This window comes from Oncorhynchus tshawytscha, linkage group LG09, assembly GCF_018296145.1.
Source record: "Oncorhynchus tshawytscha isolate Ot180627B linkage group LG09, Otsh_v2.0, whole genome shotgun sequence".
Lineage (NCBI taxonomy): Eukaryota > Metazoa > Chordata > Actinopteri > Salmoniformes > Salmonidae > Oncorhynchus > Oncorhynchus tshawytscha.
Window position 1 is genome coordinate 41,808,384 of NC_056437.1, and position 14,530 is coordinate 41,822,913.

The 14,530-nt window shown below is 43.1% G+C and overlaps 1 protein-coding gene across 1 annotated transcript in view; it reads right to left on the reverse strand.

The window, feature by feature from the left end:
- Positions 1 to 14,530, reverse strand: part of arhgap32b (Rho GTPase activating protein 32b) — a 235,642-nt gene that overhangs the window by 38,517 nt on the left and 182,595 nt on the right. Inside the window, 4 exon segments of the mRNA XM_024431996.2 lie at positions 1,429 to 1,503; positions 2,080 to 2,130; positions 11,349 to 11,430; positions 13,675 to 13,752. Coding sequence (XP_024287764.2) covers positions 1,429 to 1,503; positions 2,080 to 2,130; positions 11,349 to 11,430; positions 13,675 to 13,752 — 286 coding nt within the window.

Sequence of the window (14,530 nt, forward strand, 5' to 3'; positions counted from 1 at the left end):
AAACTACACTAGGTCTCTGTGCCTAACATAGTTTCACGGCCCAGAACGTGTCGACCAAAGTCCCATGGGCAGAAGCAGGACAAATCTTACTGTCTCCTTCACACATTCTCTCTCTCCTTCCTTCTATCTCTCACTTTGTTTTTCTCATAGACACATCCAGCTGTCTTGGCTTGTTTGTGCTCCTCACAGCTGCCCAAGTCACTATACTGGTCTCCAGACAGGAAGCCATCTCCAGCCCACGGAGGAAGTAGGGGATGGAAAGAGTAGCAGGTTCAGAACATCTGGACAAACGCCTGCCCTACTGGAGCAGTCAGGCTGGAGAAAGGAGCAGAGCTGATCACACTGTAGCTCAGACTTCAGTGTTTGAATGAGTGGATCAGACTTAAAGTAACATAAAAGTCCAGTTACACCATAACCCTTCATCCAAGTGAGACAGTTTGCAGATGTCCTTTTACACTCAAGTTAAAAATGCCTACTTTTTTTTTCGAGAGAGAGAGATCCGTGTTGGCTTTACACAGTAACTCAGATTGACAATTTCAAAGGCATCTCCATACAGAGGTGCAGCCAACTGCAAAGGACTTCTTTCAATCGGCTCACTCTGACATTTCAGAGGTAGAAATCTAAATCCCAGTTAGCTGGCTAAAAGGACAGAGGCCATTTTCCATGCATGGGTAGCTGGTCAGTGTACTTTTGAACAGGCCAGGGTTCCCCCTGTTAGGAATGTAGCAATTTCAGTCACCATAGAGAAGACTGTTATTCTTGCTGTTGTAGGACAATGCTTTATGCTCCAAAGGATAATTGTATAGCCCCCACTTTAAAGAGGGGACTTGAATAAATAAAAACAGTTTAGACCCCAGCCACAGCCAAAAGTCTTTCAGGTGAAACCAAACAGAGTCGACAACTACAGCTGACTGGGAAACAGATAGGGGGACAATTCCAGAGGTCTGAAGAAAAAAGCAGCAAGATCATATTTTCAGTCCATTCATTTGCATATTCAGAGAACAGTTGAAAAATAAATCCTGATAAACCTGAAATGAAAAGGGTAAATAACAAAGAAACACATTCTCTGGAAAAAAATCTAGTTGTCAGCTAATCAAGTCTAGTGCGTGTGAATCTGATAAAGGTGGATACATTTCACTCCGACAACAGTGTTCAGGTTAGAGAGTGAGTGGATTTAGCAGTTCAAGTGAAGTCCCCACGCACCAATAGAAGGCTCCTGAATTATTTTTTTTATATCATAGCGTGCACTAAGAATGATGAGTAACTAACTAATAATTAACCAAGGACTCTGGTCCTAGTGCATGGGTATTGTAAAGACTTTGTGAACAGACAGACCGACAGAGTGCCCCAGTGGCGTGTCGTGTGCGTTAGTAGGGGGTTAGCTCTAGGGTGGTTATGGCACATGTATGGATGGATACACGGGTCTACCTGAGCTCAGGCTGTAGTGGTTTAATGGGTCGGCCACCCATGCATTGTCCTGCTTTACACTCTCCATCTCCAAATCTGCATGCAGGTGCACAGACGGATGGACGCGAAGGAGAGGAGGGTAGGAGCGGGGGGAACGGAGAGGGAGAGAATGGTTCTGTTTAGAGGAGGAACATGGCAGGAACAACAGCTTTTCTTCTGTTTCGAGACTGTCACTCAGTCAAGATAGCTTGGCGTCTGACACTTTCATAATACATAATTGGACAGTGAATACTTAAACTTTGTAGAAGTGTCATTGAAAGAAATGGCAGATCAAATCACTTACTGTCAAAATTGGTGTCAGGCAGTAGAAAGTAGCATTAAGTGTTGTAAAGAACAAATTAAATTTGACAACCAGGTGTGAAAGGAGGAAACAATGTAGGGAAGAAAAGTGTGTGGCCATGTTCAAATGATTTAAAAGTGCATCCTTCCTCCCTTTCTCTAATCACTGATTAGACATAATTGGAGAAGGGAATGCAATGTTTCCATCACATGGCTTCTACCTGTCCCGTCATTTACAAAAAATCATTATTGACTACATCAAGGAAGGAAAGAAGGAAGGATGCCTTGAACTGTGCTAGTGAGGGGGAGAGGGGGGTGTATACCAGCACGCACAGGGTGGGAAGAGACTCCAGGAGGCAGGCCGCAGACCCGAGCAGGGGGATGCTGAGGTGGGGTGGGGGGCAGAGGGGATGACAGTGAAATAAACAACAAGATTAAAAAAAAATTGTGGAGCAGAGTGAAGCCATGCAACAACAAAAAAAACGACATGCAAATGGTCAGGTTTGTGAACAACATGGCAGCCCAAAGAGAGGAGATCACCTAAAAGCAGAAGGGTTTGGCAAGCAAACATGAGAAATTTCCACAGTGTGCTTTCTTTGTGTGCATTCAGGACACTATGTGTGACAGTATGACAGACAGCATGATGCATTCTTTTCATATTGACAATATGCTGGGAAACATTGGCTTTAACTTCTGTGTGCCAGATAACATTGGGCCTTAACCCTTAACAAAACCTGAGACTACATAGTTATGATGATGATGCTATTTCCTCATTGCGGATCTTGTGGGGGGGTTGTCTTTTTTTGTGCCATGTCATCACTTCCCTGTTCCCTCTGCCTTGATATCGTTCCCAGCAGGCCTTGCATGGTTCAGCTCCTACCCGGCCGCCCACCCCAAAGCAACTGAGATGGTTCTGACACAGTTATTGGGTGATTCACCCCTTGGATTGAAAGGGATTTTTCAAGGCTGATTTAAATTAGGCTAAATGTGCCTTTGGCTGTGCGAGAGAGTGCATGGGGCTCTGTCCCAAATGGTACCTTATTCCCCATATAGGGCACTACTTTGGGCCAGAGCTAATGAAGCTTTGGTCAAAAGTAGGTCATTTTATATAGGGAATAGGAAACCATTTCAGGATATAGGATAGGAATAGGACATGATGCCATGGAAAGGGCTTGGCAGTTTGGTCATTCCAAAACATTGCATTTACATTTTAGTAATTTAGCAGACGCTTTTATCCAGAGAGCCTTACAGTTAGTTATTGCAATATGAATGCACTAGGTGAGACAACCAAATATCACAGTCATAGTCAGTACACTTGTCCTTAATAAATAAGTTATCAGCAAAGCCAGTGCTAGTAAGAAAAGACAAGGGGGGTAAGACAGATTCATTATTTAAGATGTTCTTTGAAGAGGTAGGGTTTCAGATGTTTTCGGAAGATGGGCAGGGACATGACAAAAAGAACAAAGAAAAGCAAAAACATTTCACGATTCATCTAAGAGCATTACCCGTGTTAGAGTGTCAGTACAACCATGACAGAATTTCTATTACACCTATCGGAATGTTGTGGCTGCGCTTTCTGAATGTAATATGGCTTCATGCTACACTCGTGTGTTGAATGGCTGTGTTTGTTTTGGCTAGCTATAGATCAGCAATACGTGTTTGCATTGGATTAGTCCTGAAATTATGCAAACAGAGACATGAGACGCGAGTTTAAGTGGTTATTCAAGAGCGTGATAACTATTAATTCATTTATCATGTTGTGAAATTTTGCAGTTGTGGAATTTTCATTGGACACATATAGTAATACAGTAACTTCATGTTCAAGCAAAGATATCAATATACCGATCTAGGTGTTACAGTGCATTTGGAAACTATTCAGACCCCTTCACTTTTTCCACATATTATTACTTTACAGCCATATTCTAAAATGTATTAAACTGTCTGAGGTCCTGAGCACTCTGGAGCAAGTTCACATCAAGGATCTCTTTGTACTTTGCGCCGTTCATCTTTGCCTCGATCCTGACTAGTCTCCCAGTCCCTGCCGCTGAAAAACATCCGCACAGCATGATGCTGCCTACAACATGCTTCACCGTAGAGATGGCATTGGCCAGGTGATGAGAGATGACTGGTTTCCTCCAGATGTGACACTTGACAATAAGGCCAAAGAGCTCAGTCTTGGTTTCATCAGACCAGAGCATCTTGTTTCTCATGGTCGGAGAGTCCTTTAGGTGCCTTTTGGCAAACTCCAAGTAGGTTGTCATGTGCCTTTTACTGAGGTGTGGCTTCCGTCTGGCCAATACCATAAAGGCCTGATTGGTGGAGTGCTGCAGAGATGGTTGTCCTTCTGGAAGTTTCTCCAACCTCAAACGAGGAACTCTGGAGCTCTGTCAGAGTGACCATCAAGTTCTTGGTTACCTCCTTGACCAAGGCCCTTCTCTCCCGATTGCTCAGTTTGGCCAGGCGGCCAGCTCTTGGAAGTGTTTTGGTGGTTACAAACTTCTTCCATTTAACAACGATGGAGGCCACTGTGTTCTTGGGGACCTTCAATGCTGCAGAAATGTTTTGGTACACTTCCCCAGATATGTGCCTCGACACAATCCTTTGTCGGATCTCTGCAGATAATTCCTTCGACCTCATGGCTTTGTTTTCGCTCTGACTTGCACTGTCAACTGTGAGACCTTATATGGGCAGGTGTGTGCCTTTCCAAATCATGTCCAATCAATTGACTTTACCACATGTGGACTCCAATCAAGTTGTAGAAACATCAATGATGATCAATGGAAACAGGATGCACAGAAAGTAAGATGGTGCTGACAGAAATGGCAGTTCTGCTTCTAGCTCTTAAGCAACATTTCATTTTTTTGGTGTGTTATTTCATACATTATTAGCCCAGAATGTTTTATTTGTGTTATTACATACAGACAGAAATAACTTTTGGATATCAGAGTGGCGATAACTCACAGCATTACAACAAGAATTACAACTTTCCAGAATTGGACCCTTTGTTGGTACCCCCAGGGCAATTGAACTTATCTCAGAGGCTACTCCAAATCGCGAAGAAGTATTCGGAGTGGACTTCTCGGCCGACTCAGAAGGCGGGTACACCATCCACCGCTTCCGAGTACATTACTCGCTAAATGTTCACCCTCTGGACAATCAAGTAGACAAGCTCAGGGTGAGGTTCTCCTTCCAGAGAGACATCAGGGACTGTAACATTCTGTTTCACAGAATCATGGCTCTCTCGGGATATACTGTCCCCGTCCATACGGCCAGCTGGGTTCTCAGTTCATCGCGCAGACAGGAATAAATAACTCTCCGGGAAGAATAAATGCGGGGGTGTATGCTTCATGACTAACTACTCATGGTGTGATTGTGATAACATACAGAAACTCAAGTCCTTTTGTTCACCCGACCTAGAATACCCCAGTCAAATGCAGACTGTATTACCTCCCAAGAAAATTCACTTTGTTTATAGTCACAGCCATATATATTCCCCTCAAGCAGATACCACAACGGCCTTCAAGGAACTATACTGGACTTTGTGCAAACTGGAAACCACATATCCTGAGGCCGCATTTATTAAGCAAATTTGAGGAAAACGCTACAGAAGTTCAATCAACACATTGACTGTAGTATTCGCTTAGGAAAAACACGAGATCACAGCTAGTCGCCTTTTCAGAATGCCTACAAGGCACTCCCCCGCCCTCCCTTCGGAAAATCAGATCAAGACTCAATGTTGCTCCTCTCTTCCTAATAGGCAGATACTCAAACACGAAGTACCAGTGCTAAGGTCTATTCAACGCTGGTCTGACCAATCGGACTGTCCATGCTTCAAAATAGTTTTGATCCCACGGACTGGGAAATGTTCCGTGTAGCCTCTGAGAATAACATTGATGCTTACACGGACACAGTGACTGAGTTCAACAGAAAGTGTATAGGGGATGTTGTTCCCACGGAGACTATTAAAACCTACCCAAACCAATAACCATAGATAGACGGCAGCATTTGCACAAAACTGAAAGGGCGAACTACTGCATTTAACCATGGCAAGGTGACTGGGAATATGGTTGAATACAAACAGTGTAGTTATTCTCTCCATAATGCAATCAAACATGCAAAACGTCAGAACAGAGACAAAGTGAAGTTGCAATTCAATGGCTCAGACAGAAGACGTATGTGGCAGTGTCTACAGACAATCCCGGATTACAAAGGGAAAACAAGCCACTTCGGACACCGACGTCTTGCTACATGACAGGCTGAACACCTTTTCCCACTGAGGATAACACAGTACCAACGAAGCGGTCAGCTCTCAAGGACTTTCGGCTCTCGTTCTCCGTGGCAGACATGAGTAGGACCCTCGCAAGGCTGCCGGACCAGAGTGCATCCCTAGCCGTGTCCTTAGAGCATGTGGAGCCCAGCTGGCTGGAAACGGACATATTCAATCTCTCCCTATCCAGGTCTGCTGTCCCCACTTGCTTCAAGATGTGGTTCCTGTACCCAAGAAAGCAAAGGTAACTGAACTAAATGACTATCGCCCCGTAGCACTCACTTCTGTGAGTGCTTTGAGAGGCTAGTTAAGGATCATATCACCACTACCTGACACCCTAGACCCACTTCAATTTGCTACCCGCCCCAATAGAACATACAATCTACTCGCCATCACACTGCACACTGCCCTATCCAATATGAACAAGAGGAATACCTATGTCAGTATGCAGTTTATTGACTATAGCTCAGCCTTCAACACCATAGTACTCTCCAAGCTCATCAATGAGCTCGGGGCCCTGGATCGAGAACGCTGCCCTGTGCAACTGGGTCCTGGACTTCCTGACGGGCCACCCCCAGGTGGTGAAGGTAGGAAACAACATCTCCACTTCACTGATCCTCAACACAGGGGTCCCACCAGGGTGCGTGCTCAGCCCCCTCCTGTACTCCCTGTTCACCCATAACTGTGTGGCCACGCATGCCTCCAACTCCATCAAGTTTGCAGACAACAGCAGTAGGCCTGATTACCAACAATAATGAGACAGCCTACAGGGAGGAGGTGAGGTCCCTGGCAGTGTGGTGCCAGGAAAATAACCTCTCCCTCAAAGTCAGCAAAACAAAGTAGTTGATCGTGGACTTCAGGAAACAGCAGAGGAAGCAAACCCCTATCCACATCGACGAGACTGCAGTGGAGAAGGTGGAAAGCTTCATGTTCCTTGGCGTACATATCACTGACAATCTGAATTGGTCCACCCACACAAACAGTGGGGGGCTTGGCCCCTAAGAAACTTTTACAGGTGCACAATTGAGAGCATTCTGTCGGGTAGTATCACCGCCTGGTATGGCAGCTGCACCACACACAACCGCAGGGCTCTCGTGATGGTGGTATGGTCTGCACAACGCATCACCGGGGGTACACTGCCGAGCCACAGTCTGTTCACCTTGCTATCATCAAGAAGGTGAGGTCAGAATAGGTGCATCAAAGTTGGGGCCAAGAGACTGAAAACCAGCTTCTGTCTCAAGGCCATCAGACTGTTAAATAGCCACCACTAGCCGGCAACTCAACCATGCACCTTAGAGGCTGCTGCCATATACAGTTGAAGTCGGAAGTCTACATACAGTGGGGAGAACAAGTATTTGATACACTGCCGATTTTGCAGGTTTTCCTACTTACAAAGCATGTAGAGGTCTGTAATTTTTATCATAGGTACACTTCAACTGTGAGAGACGGAATCTAAAACAAAAATCCAGAAAATCACATTGTATGATTTTTAAGTAATTCATTTGCATTTTATTGCATGACATAAGTATTTGATCACCTACCTACCAGTAAGAATTCTGGCTTACATTTGCAGACATTTGACATTCTAGTTGTCAATTTGTTGAGGAAATCTGGAGAGATTTCACCCCATGCTTCCTGAAGCACCTCCCACAAGTTGGATTGACTTAATGGGCACTTCTTACGTACCATACGGTCAAGCTGCTCCCACATCAGCTCAATAGGGTTGTGATCCGGTGACTGTGCTGGCCTCTCCATTATAGACAGAATACCAGCTGACTGCTTCTTCCCTAAATAATTCTTGCATAGTTTGGAGCTGTGCTTTGGGTCATTGTCCTGTTGTAGGAGGAAATTGGCTCCAATTAAGCACCGTCCACAGGGTATGGCATGGCACTGCAAAATGGAGTGATAGCCTTCCTTCTTCAAGCTCCCTTTTACCCTGTACAAATCTCCCACTTTACCACCACCAAACCATCACATAGCCTCCAGCATGCTTGACAGATGGCGTCAAGCTCTCCTCCAGCATCTTTTCATTTTTTCTGCGTCTCACGAATGTTCTTCTTTGTGATCAGAACACCTCAAACTTAGATTTGTCTGTCCATAACACTTTTTTCCCCCAATTTTCCTCTGTCTCGTGTCTGTTCTTTTGCCCATCTTAATCTTTTATTTTTATTGGCCAGTCTGAGATATGGCTTTTTCTTTGCAACTCTGCCTAGAAGGCCAGCATCCCGGGGATGCCTCTTCACTGTTGATGTTGAGACTGGTGTTTTGTGGGTACTATTTAATGAAGTTGCCAGTTGAGGACTTGTGAGGCGTCTGTTTCTCAAACTAGACACTCAAATGTACTTCTCCTCTTGTTCAGTTGTGCACTGGGGACTCCCACTCTTTGTATTCTGTTTAGGGCCAGTTTGCACTGTTCTGTGAAGGGAGTAGTACACAGCGTTGGAAGAGATCTTCAGTTTCTTGGCAATTTCTCACATGGAATAGCCTTCATATCCCTGAACAAGAATAGGCTGATGAGTTCCAGAAGAAAGGTATTTGCTTCGGGCCATTTTGAGCCTGTAATTGAACCCGCAAATGCTGATACTCCAGATGCTCAACTAGTCTAAAGGCGGCCAGTTTTATTGCTTCTTTAATCAGAACAGTTTTCAGCTGTGCTAACATAATTGCAAAAGGGTTTTCTAATGATCCATTAGCCTTTTAAAATGATAAACTTGGATTAGCTAACAACGTGCCTTTGGAACACAGGAGTGATGGTTGCTGATAATTGGCCTCTGTATGCCTATGTAGATATTCCATTAAAAATCAGCCGTTTCCAGCTACAATAGTCATTTACAACATTAACAATATCAACACTGTATTTCTGATCAATTTGATGTTATTTTAATGGACAAAAAAAATGGGCTTTTCTTTCAAAAACAAGGACATTTCTAAGTGACCCCAAACTTTTGAACGGTTGTGTATATATAGACATGTAATCACTGAACACTTTAATAATGGAGACATACTGCTATAATCATCTCATATGTATATACTATATTCTCTTCTACTGTATTTAGTCAATGCCACTCCGACATTGATCATCCTAATATTTCTTAATTCCATTCCTTTACTTTTATATTTGTGTATTGTTAGATACTACTGCATTGTTGGAGCTAAGAATACAAGCATTTCGCTACACACGCAATAACATCTGCTAAATATGTGTATGTGACCACAATTTTATTTGAACTGAGCTCAATTTCGAGTCTCATAGCATAGGGTCTGAATACTTATAGTAGCAGTCAAAAGTTTGGACACACCTACTCATTCCAGGATTTTCTTTATTTTTACTATTTTCTACATTGTAGAAGATTAGTGAAAACATCAAAACTATGAAATAACACCTATGGAATCATGTAGGAAACAAATCAAAATATGATTTATATTTGAGATTCTTCAAAGTAGCCACCCTTTGCCTTGATGACAGCTTTGCACACTATTGGTATTCTCTCAACCAGCTTCATGAAATGCATTCATGGAATGCATTTCAATTAACAGGTGCGCCTTGTTAAAAGTTAATTTGTGGAATTTCTTTCTTCTTAATGCGTTTGAACCGATCAGTTGTGTTGTGACAAGGTAGGTGGGTAGACAGAAGACGGCCCTATTTGGTCAAAAAAAACAAGTCCATATTATGGAAAGAACAGCTTAAATAAGCAAAGGGAAACGAACAGTCCATCATTACTTTAAAACATAAAGGTCAGCAAAATTTCAAGAACTTTGAATGTTTCTTCAAGTGCAGTTGCAAAAACCATCAAGCGCTATGATGAAACTGGCTCATGAGGACCGCCACAGGAAAGGAAGACCCAGAGTTACCTCTGCTGCAGAGGATAAGTTCATTAGAGTTAACTGCACCTCATATTGCAGTTCAAACCACCATGTCTTTGTGAGATGCAGAGTAGGTGAATGGATCTCCCTCCGCATGTGTGGTTCCCACCGTGAAGCATGGAGGAGGTGTGATGGTGCTTTGCTGGTGACACAGTCAGTGATTTATTTAGAATTCAAGGCACACTTAACCAGCATGGCTACCACAGCATTCTACAGCACTACGCCATCGCATCTGGTTTGCGCTTAGTGGGATTATCATTTGTTTTTCAACAGGACAATGACCCAACACACCTCCAGGCTATATCAGGGCTATTTGACCAAGAAGGAGAGTGATGGAGTGCTGCATCAGATGACCTGGCCTTCACAATCCCCCAACCTCAACCCAATTGAGATGGTTTGGGTTGAGTTGGACCGCAGAGTGAAGGAAAAGCAGCCAACAAGTGCTCAGCATATGTGGGAACTCCTTCAAGACTGTTGGAGAAGCATTCCAAGTGAAGCTGGTTAAGAGAATGCCAAGAGTGTGCAAAGCTGTCATCAAGGCAAAGGGTGGTTACTTTGAAGAATCCAAAATAGAAAATATATTGATTTGTTTAACACATTATTGGTTAATACATGATTCCATATGTGTTATTTCATAGTTTTAATGTCTTCACTATTATTCTACAATGTAGAAAATAATACAAATAAAGAAAAACCCTTGAGTGAGTAGTTGTGTCCAAACTTTTGACTGGTACTGTATGTAAATAAGGTACCAGTTTTTTAAAATAAATGTATACATTTGCAAACATTCCTAAAAACCTGTTTTCGCTTTGTCATTATGATGTTACGTGTAGATTGATGAGAATAAATAATAATTTAATCAATTTTAGAATAAGGCTGTAACGTAACAAAATGTGGAAAAAGTCAAGGGGTCTGAACACTTTCCAAATGCACTGTCTGTTTTTATTTTGCAGTCTAGTGTTGTGTTGAATACACAAGCCTCTTCAATCAATCCCGAGGCTCATGCTGTCACTAAACCTTCCAGGTGGAATGCTAGGTGCTTTAGCCTCAGCTGGCCTTAGACAGAGACACTTGTGTAGCGCATTACCCTTACTCCTCCACAGAGTGGCACTAGCACCTGCTGCAGTTTAGTCACCACGACATACCAAAATCCCATCCACCACATCATCACACCACACACTTCCAGATGAAATCCTTGTTGGGAACCCCCCCCAATCTCACCAGACATTTTAATACCGTATCACACTGATATACACATTTTCTATAACCAATTGCTTCCTGCTAGCAGAAATAGAGATATCTAGTTAGTCGTTCATAGTTAATAATGTCAAAGCCGCCACAACAACCGCACATTTTTTGATAAGCCGTACTTTATCCACACACCACTCAAAACAACATAGCACCCAGTGGGAACGACCGTCAGGAGATTCAAGGACACCTCACTGTGGTTGTTGGAGAGGAAGTACGGTACCTGGTTTTGGCACCGAGTTGGTGACGGACTGCGGCACCTTGTCGTTTATCAGCTCCACACACTCACTGGGAAAGAAGCCAACCTGGGGAGAGGACACACAAGACTTTTAGAGCGAGAGAGAGAGTGCGAGAGTAAGCAGAGAGGATCAGTAACCGTGTGTGTGTGTGTTAGTGTGAGGGAGCGAGAGTGAGCGAAAGAGCGCATTACCATTAAAGACTGATAAACAAGCTTCATCCACTTAAGAAGGCCCTTCTTCAATGTTGTGCGGTTAATATCAACATTTCACCACTGTGTTTCGGGTATTATGCTGGAGACCTCTATGTATTAAGGAGTCCATAGGCAGTTGGTATAAACATGTACTAAAAGGTTTGTGCAAGACCAGCGCAGGGCGTACTTTGACCCCAGGATACTACTTGGCAGTGTTCAGTCAAGATCATGTGGCTGAATAGCTGCCCAAGCTATGGTATTTAGGACTTTTCAGTGCCACCTAATGCGGAGGTAAAGCCCGGTGGGGTCGATATATGTGTTTGTCTGCGTGCACGTGTGTATACCCCAAATGTTTTATATCAGAAGAACAGTCAAGAACATACTGTGATCGTTTCAAATCTCCACCGTCAACCAGAAAGCAAGATATCCTTATTGAACACAGATGTTAAAAGTAATCTTCAAATGTATTTACGAATTAACAATAAACATGTGTAAAACAACTCATTTCTGATCTAACACAACTGATTCTACCAATACAAAATAGACATAAGATGCCTTCAGGTTAAAATGTGTGTTAAGAAATAAAATTAAAATATAATAGAAGATCTCTAGGCTTCACTTAAGGGGCTTGGAGGAAGACTAGGTATCAATATTTTTGCGTGCTTTAATGAAGACGGGGGAAAGTGCTAAAACAAAGCCATTCCCAGTAGAGCAGCTTGACAAAACCATTCTGTTACTATCAACTAATCATCTAGTCCACTGAGGAACACATTTTGACTTGTGCGATTCCTAACATAAGAGACCCGGACTACACTAATACACTGTCAAATAAGTGTTTCTACTAGCTTCGCTGTACAGAACCTGTACGCTTTGCAACATACACTGCCTCCATCTTGTAGTAATGTGACTGATAAAGGGGTTGAAGGTTGAATGTGACCATCATAGGGATCCAAGGTCCAGCTGTCTAGTGACAATACTATACTATACTATAGAAAGAGTTGACTCATGCTGAGCATTCAACAAATGCAGCTCACCCTTTCCATGGTTGGATTTGCTCTCTCCCTCTCTGTTGCTCCTCCAGCTTTTTCTCTCCTTCCCTCCCTTTATCGCTCTCTCTCACCCGCTCTTTCTATGAGGCTCAGGCTGGTAAATAAAGACAGATGTCAGCTGCCTCCAGTCATAGACGGACTCAGACTGCCTCTAGGGTGACTGACTGACCTCCGGTGGCAATAGGAGGGAGGACATGGACATCTGCTTTGTGCTAATTGACATACCATCCAATCAACATTTCAATATCTAGTAGTAACAAACACGGTGGTGTTTTCGCCAATATCCAGATTGGTTTCAAGGACCAACACCGTGTAATAACATAGTTATGACATCTTTGTTGAAGACATGTATGTATGAGACAATTCTTCCTAGGAATGAGTGCCATGAGTTACATTATTGAAAAATTAAACAGATAATACCTTACTCTGATATACCAAAACAAAACAAACAAGCTACTCTCCTCTGTCAACTCAGTATATACACAGCTACAGTACAACAAGCCCAACAGTTCCCGATCATCCCTGCGTTCAATAACATGTTGTGAAGCCCCATCCAACATGGCTGCCCTCCCAACTGGCCCGAATCCCCGGGGCAGCGAGCGGAGAGCCAAGCGCGCAGGAGGCAATGCTAAGGGCAATGCTAAGGGTAAGCTATGACCAGAACACTGCCGCAGTTCAATGCGAAGGGCACAGGAAGTTCAGCTGGGATCAAAGAAAGACTATTGTTCACTTTAAATGGAATACTGGAAAACTTAGCTTAGCTAATACAATCACATCCCGATCAAGAACAACCACTTATTCTGTACGCATTTTGTATGTATGTATTAACTGACAAGAGAAACGTTTCACCAAAATGAACAATATGAGCCAATTTTCATTTGTACTCTAGAGTAAAATTTGCTAAACAGCCAAACCAAATAAGAACCAAATGAGGAAAGCACAATTGAAATCCTGGCCTTGTGGAGTCGATCGTAGATCAGTAGATGTGGATGCCAAGCCATCTGTATGCAACTTATCAACCCCAGATTCTAGACTGAGACACAGTGTGTGTGTGTGTGTGTGCCACCAACCTGAAAGCCGTGCTTGCCCCTCCACCACGTGGTGTCCTCTTTGGGGGGCATGTCAATAACAGACACGATGTCCCCAACCTGTCAGTGGAGAGAGAGAGAGGAGAAGGGGAAAGGGGGAGAGAGAAGAAGAAAGCGGGGATAGCTGGATCAAGTCATGCTGTGAATACTTTTGAGGGGAAACTACATACTAACTAACCCATACTATAGAGGGGATATTATTAGGGGTACCTTGCTAAGAAAAGTTTGGGAACCACTAACTGCATCAGAATGTATTTCCACATAATAATTAGATGTAGAATCAGATGTAGTGTATGAAAAGAGAAATGGAGAAACACCACCCTAGGAACAATGTATTGAGGCGTCTGTATAAGAGTAAATATGATGCAGATAACCAGTCATGGCGTCCATACCGCAAAAATAAACGTTCTCATATAATACATACGATTATTTATTACCGCATACAAGAACATCCATTCATCCATGACATCTCCGTGTATTCGGAAAGTATTCAGACCCCTTGACTTTTTCCAAATTTTGTTACGTTCCAGCCTTATTCTAAAATTGAATAAATTGTTTTTTCCCCCTAACCAATCTCACACAATACCCCATACTGTCAAAGCAAAATGTTTGCTAATTTATTTATTTAAAAAAACAGAAATAATGTATTTACATAAGTACTTAGACCCTTTGCTATGAGACTCGAAATTGAGCTCAGGTGTATCCTGTCTCCAAATTGATTGGAGTCCACCTGTGGTCAAATCAATTGATAGTACATCTACATAAGGTCCCACAGATGACAGTGCATGTCAGAGCAAAAACCAAGCCATGAGGTCGAAGGAATTGTCCGTAGAGCTCC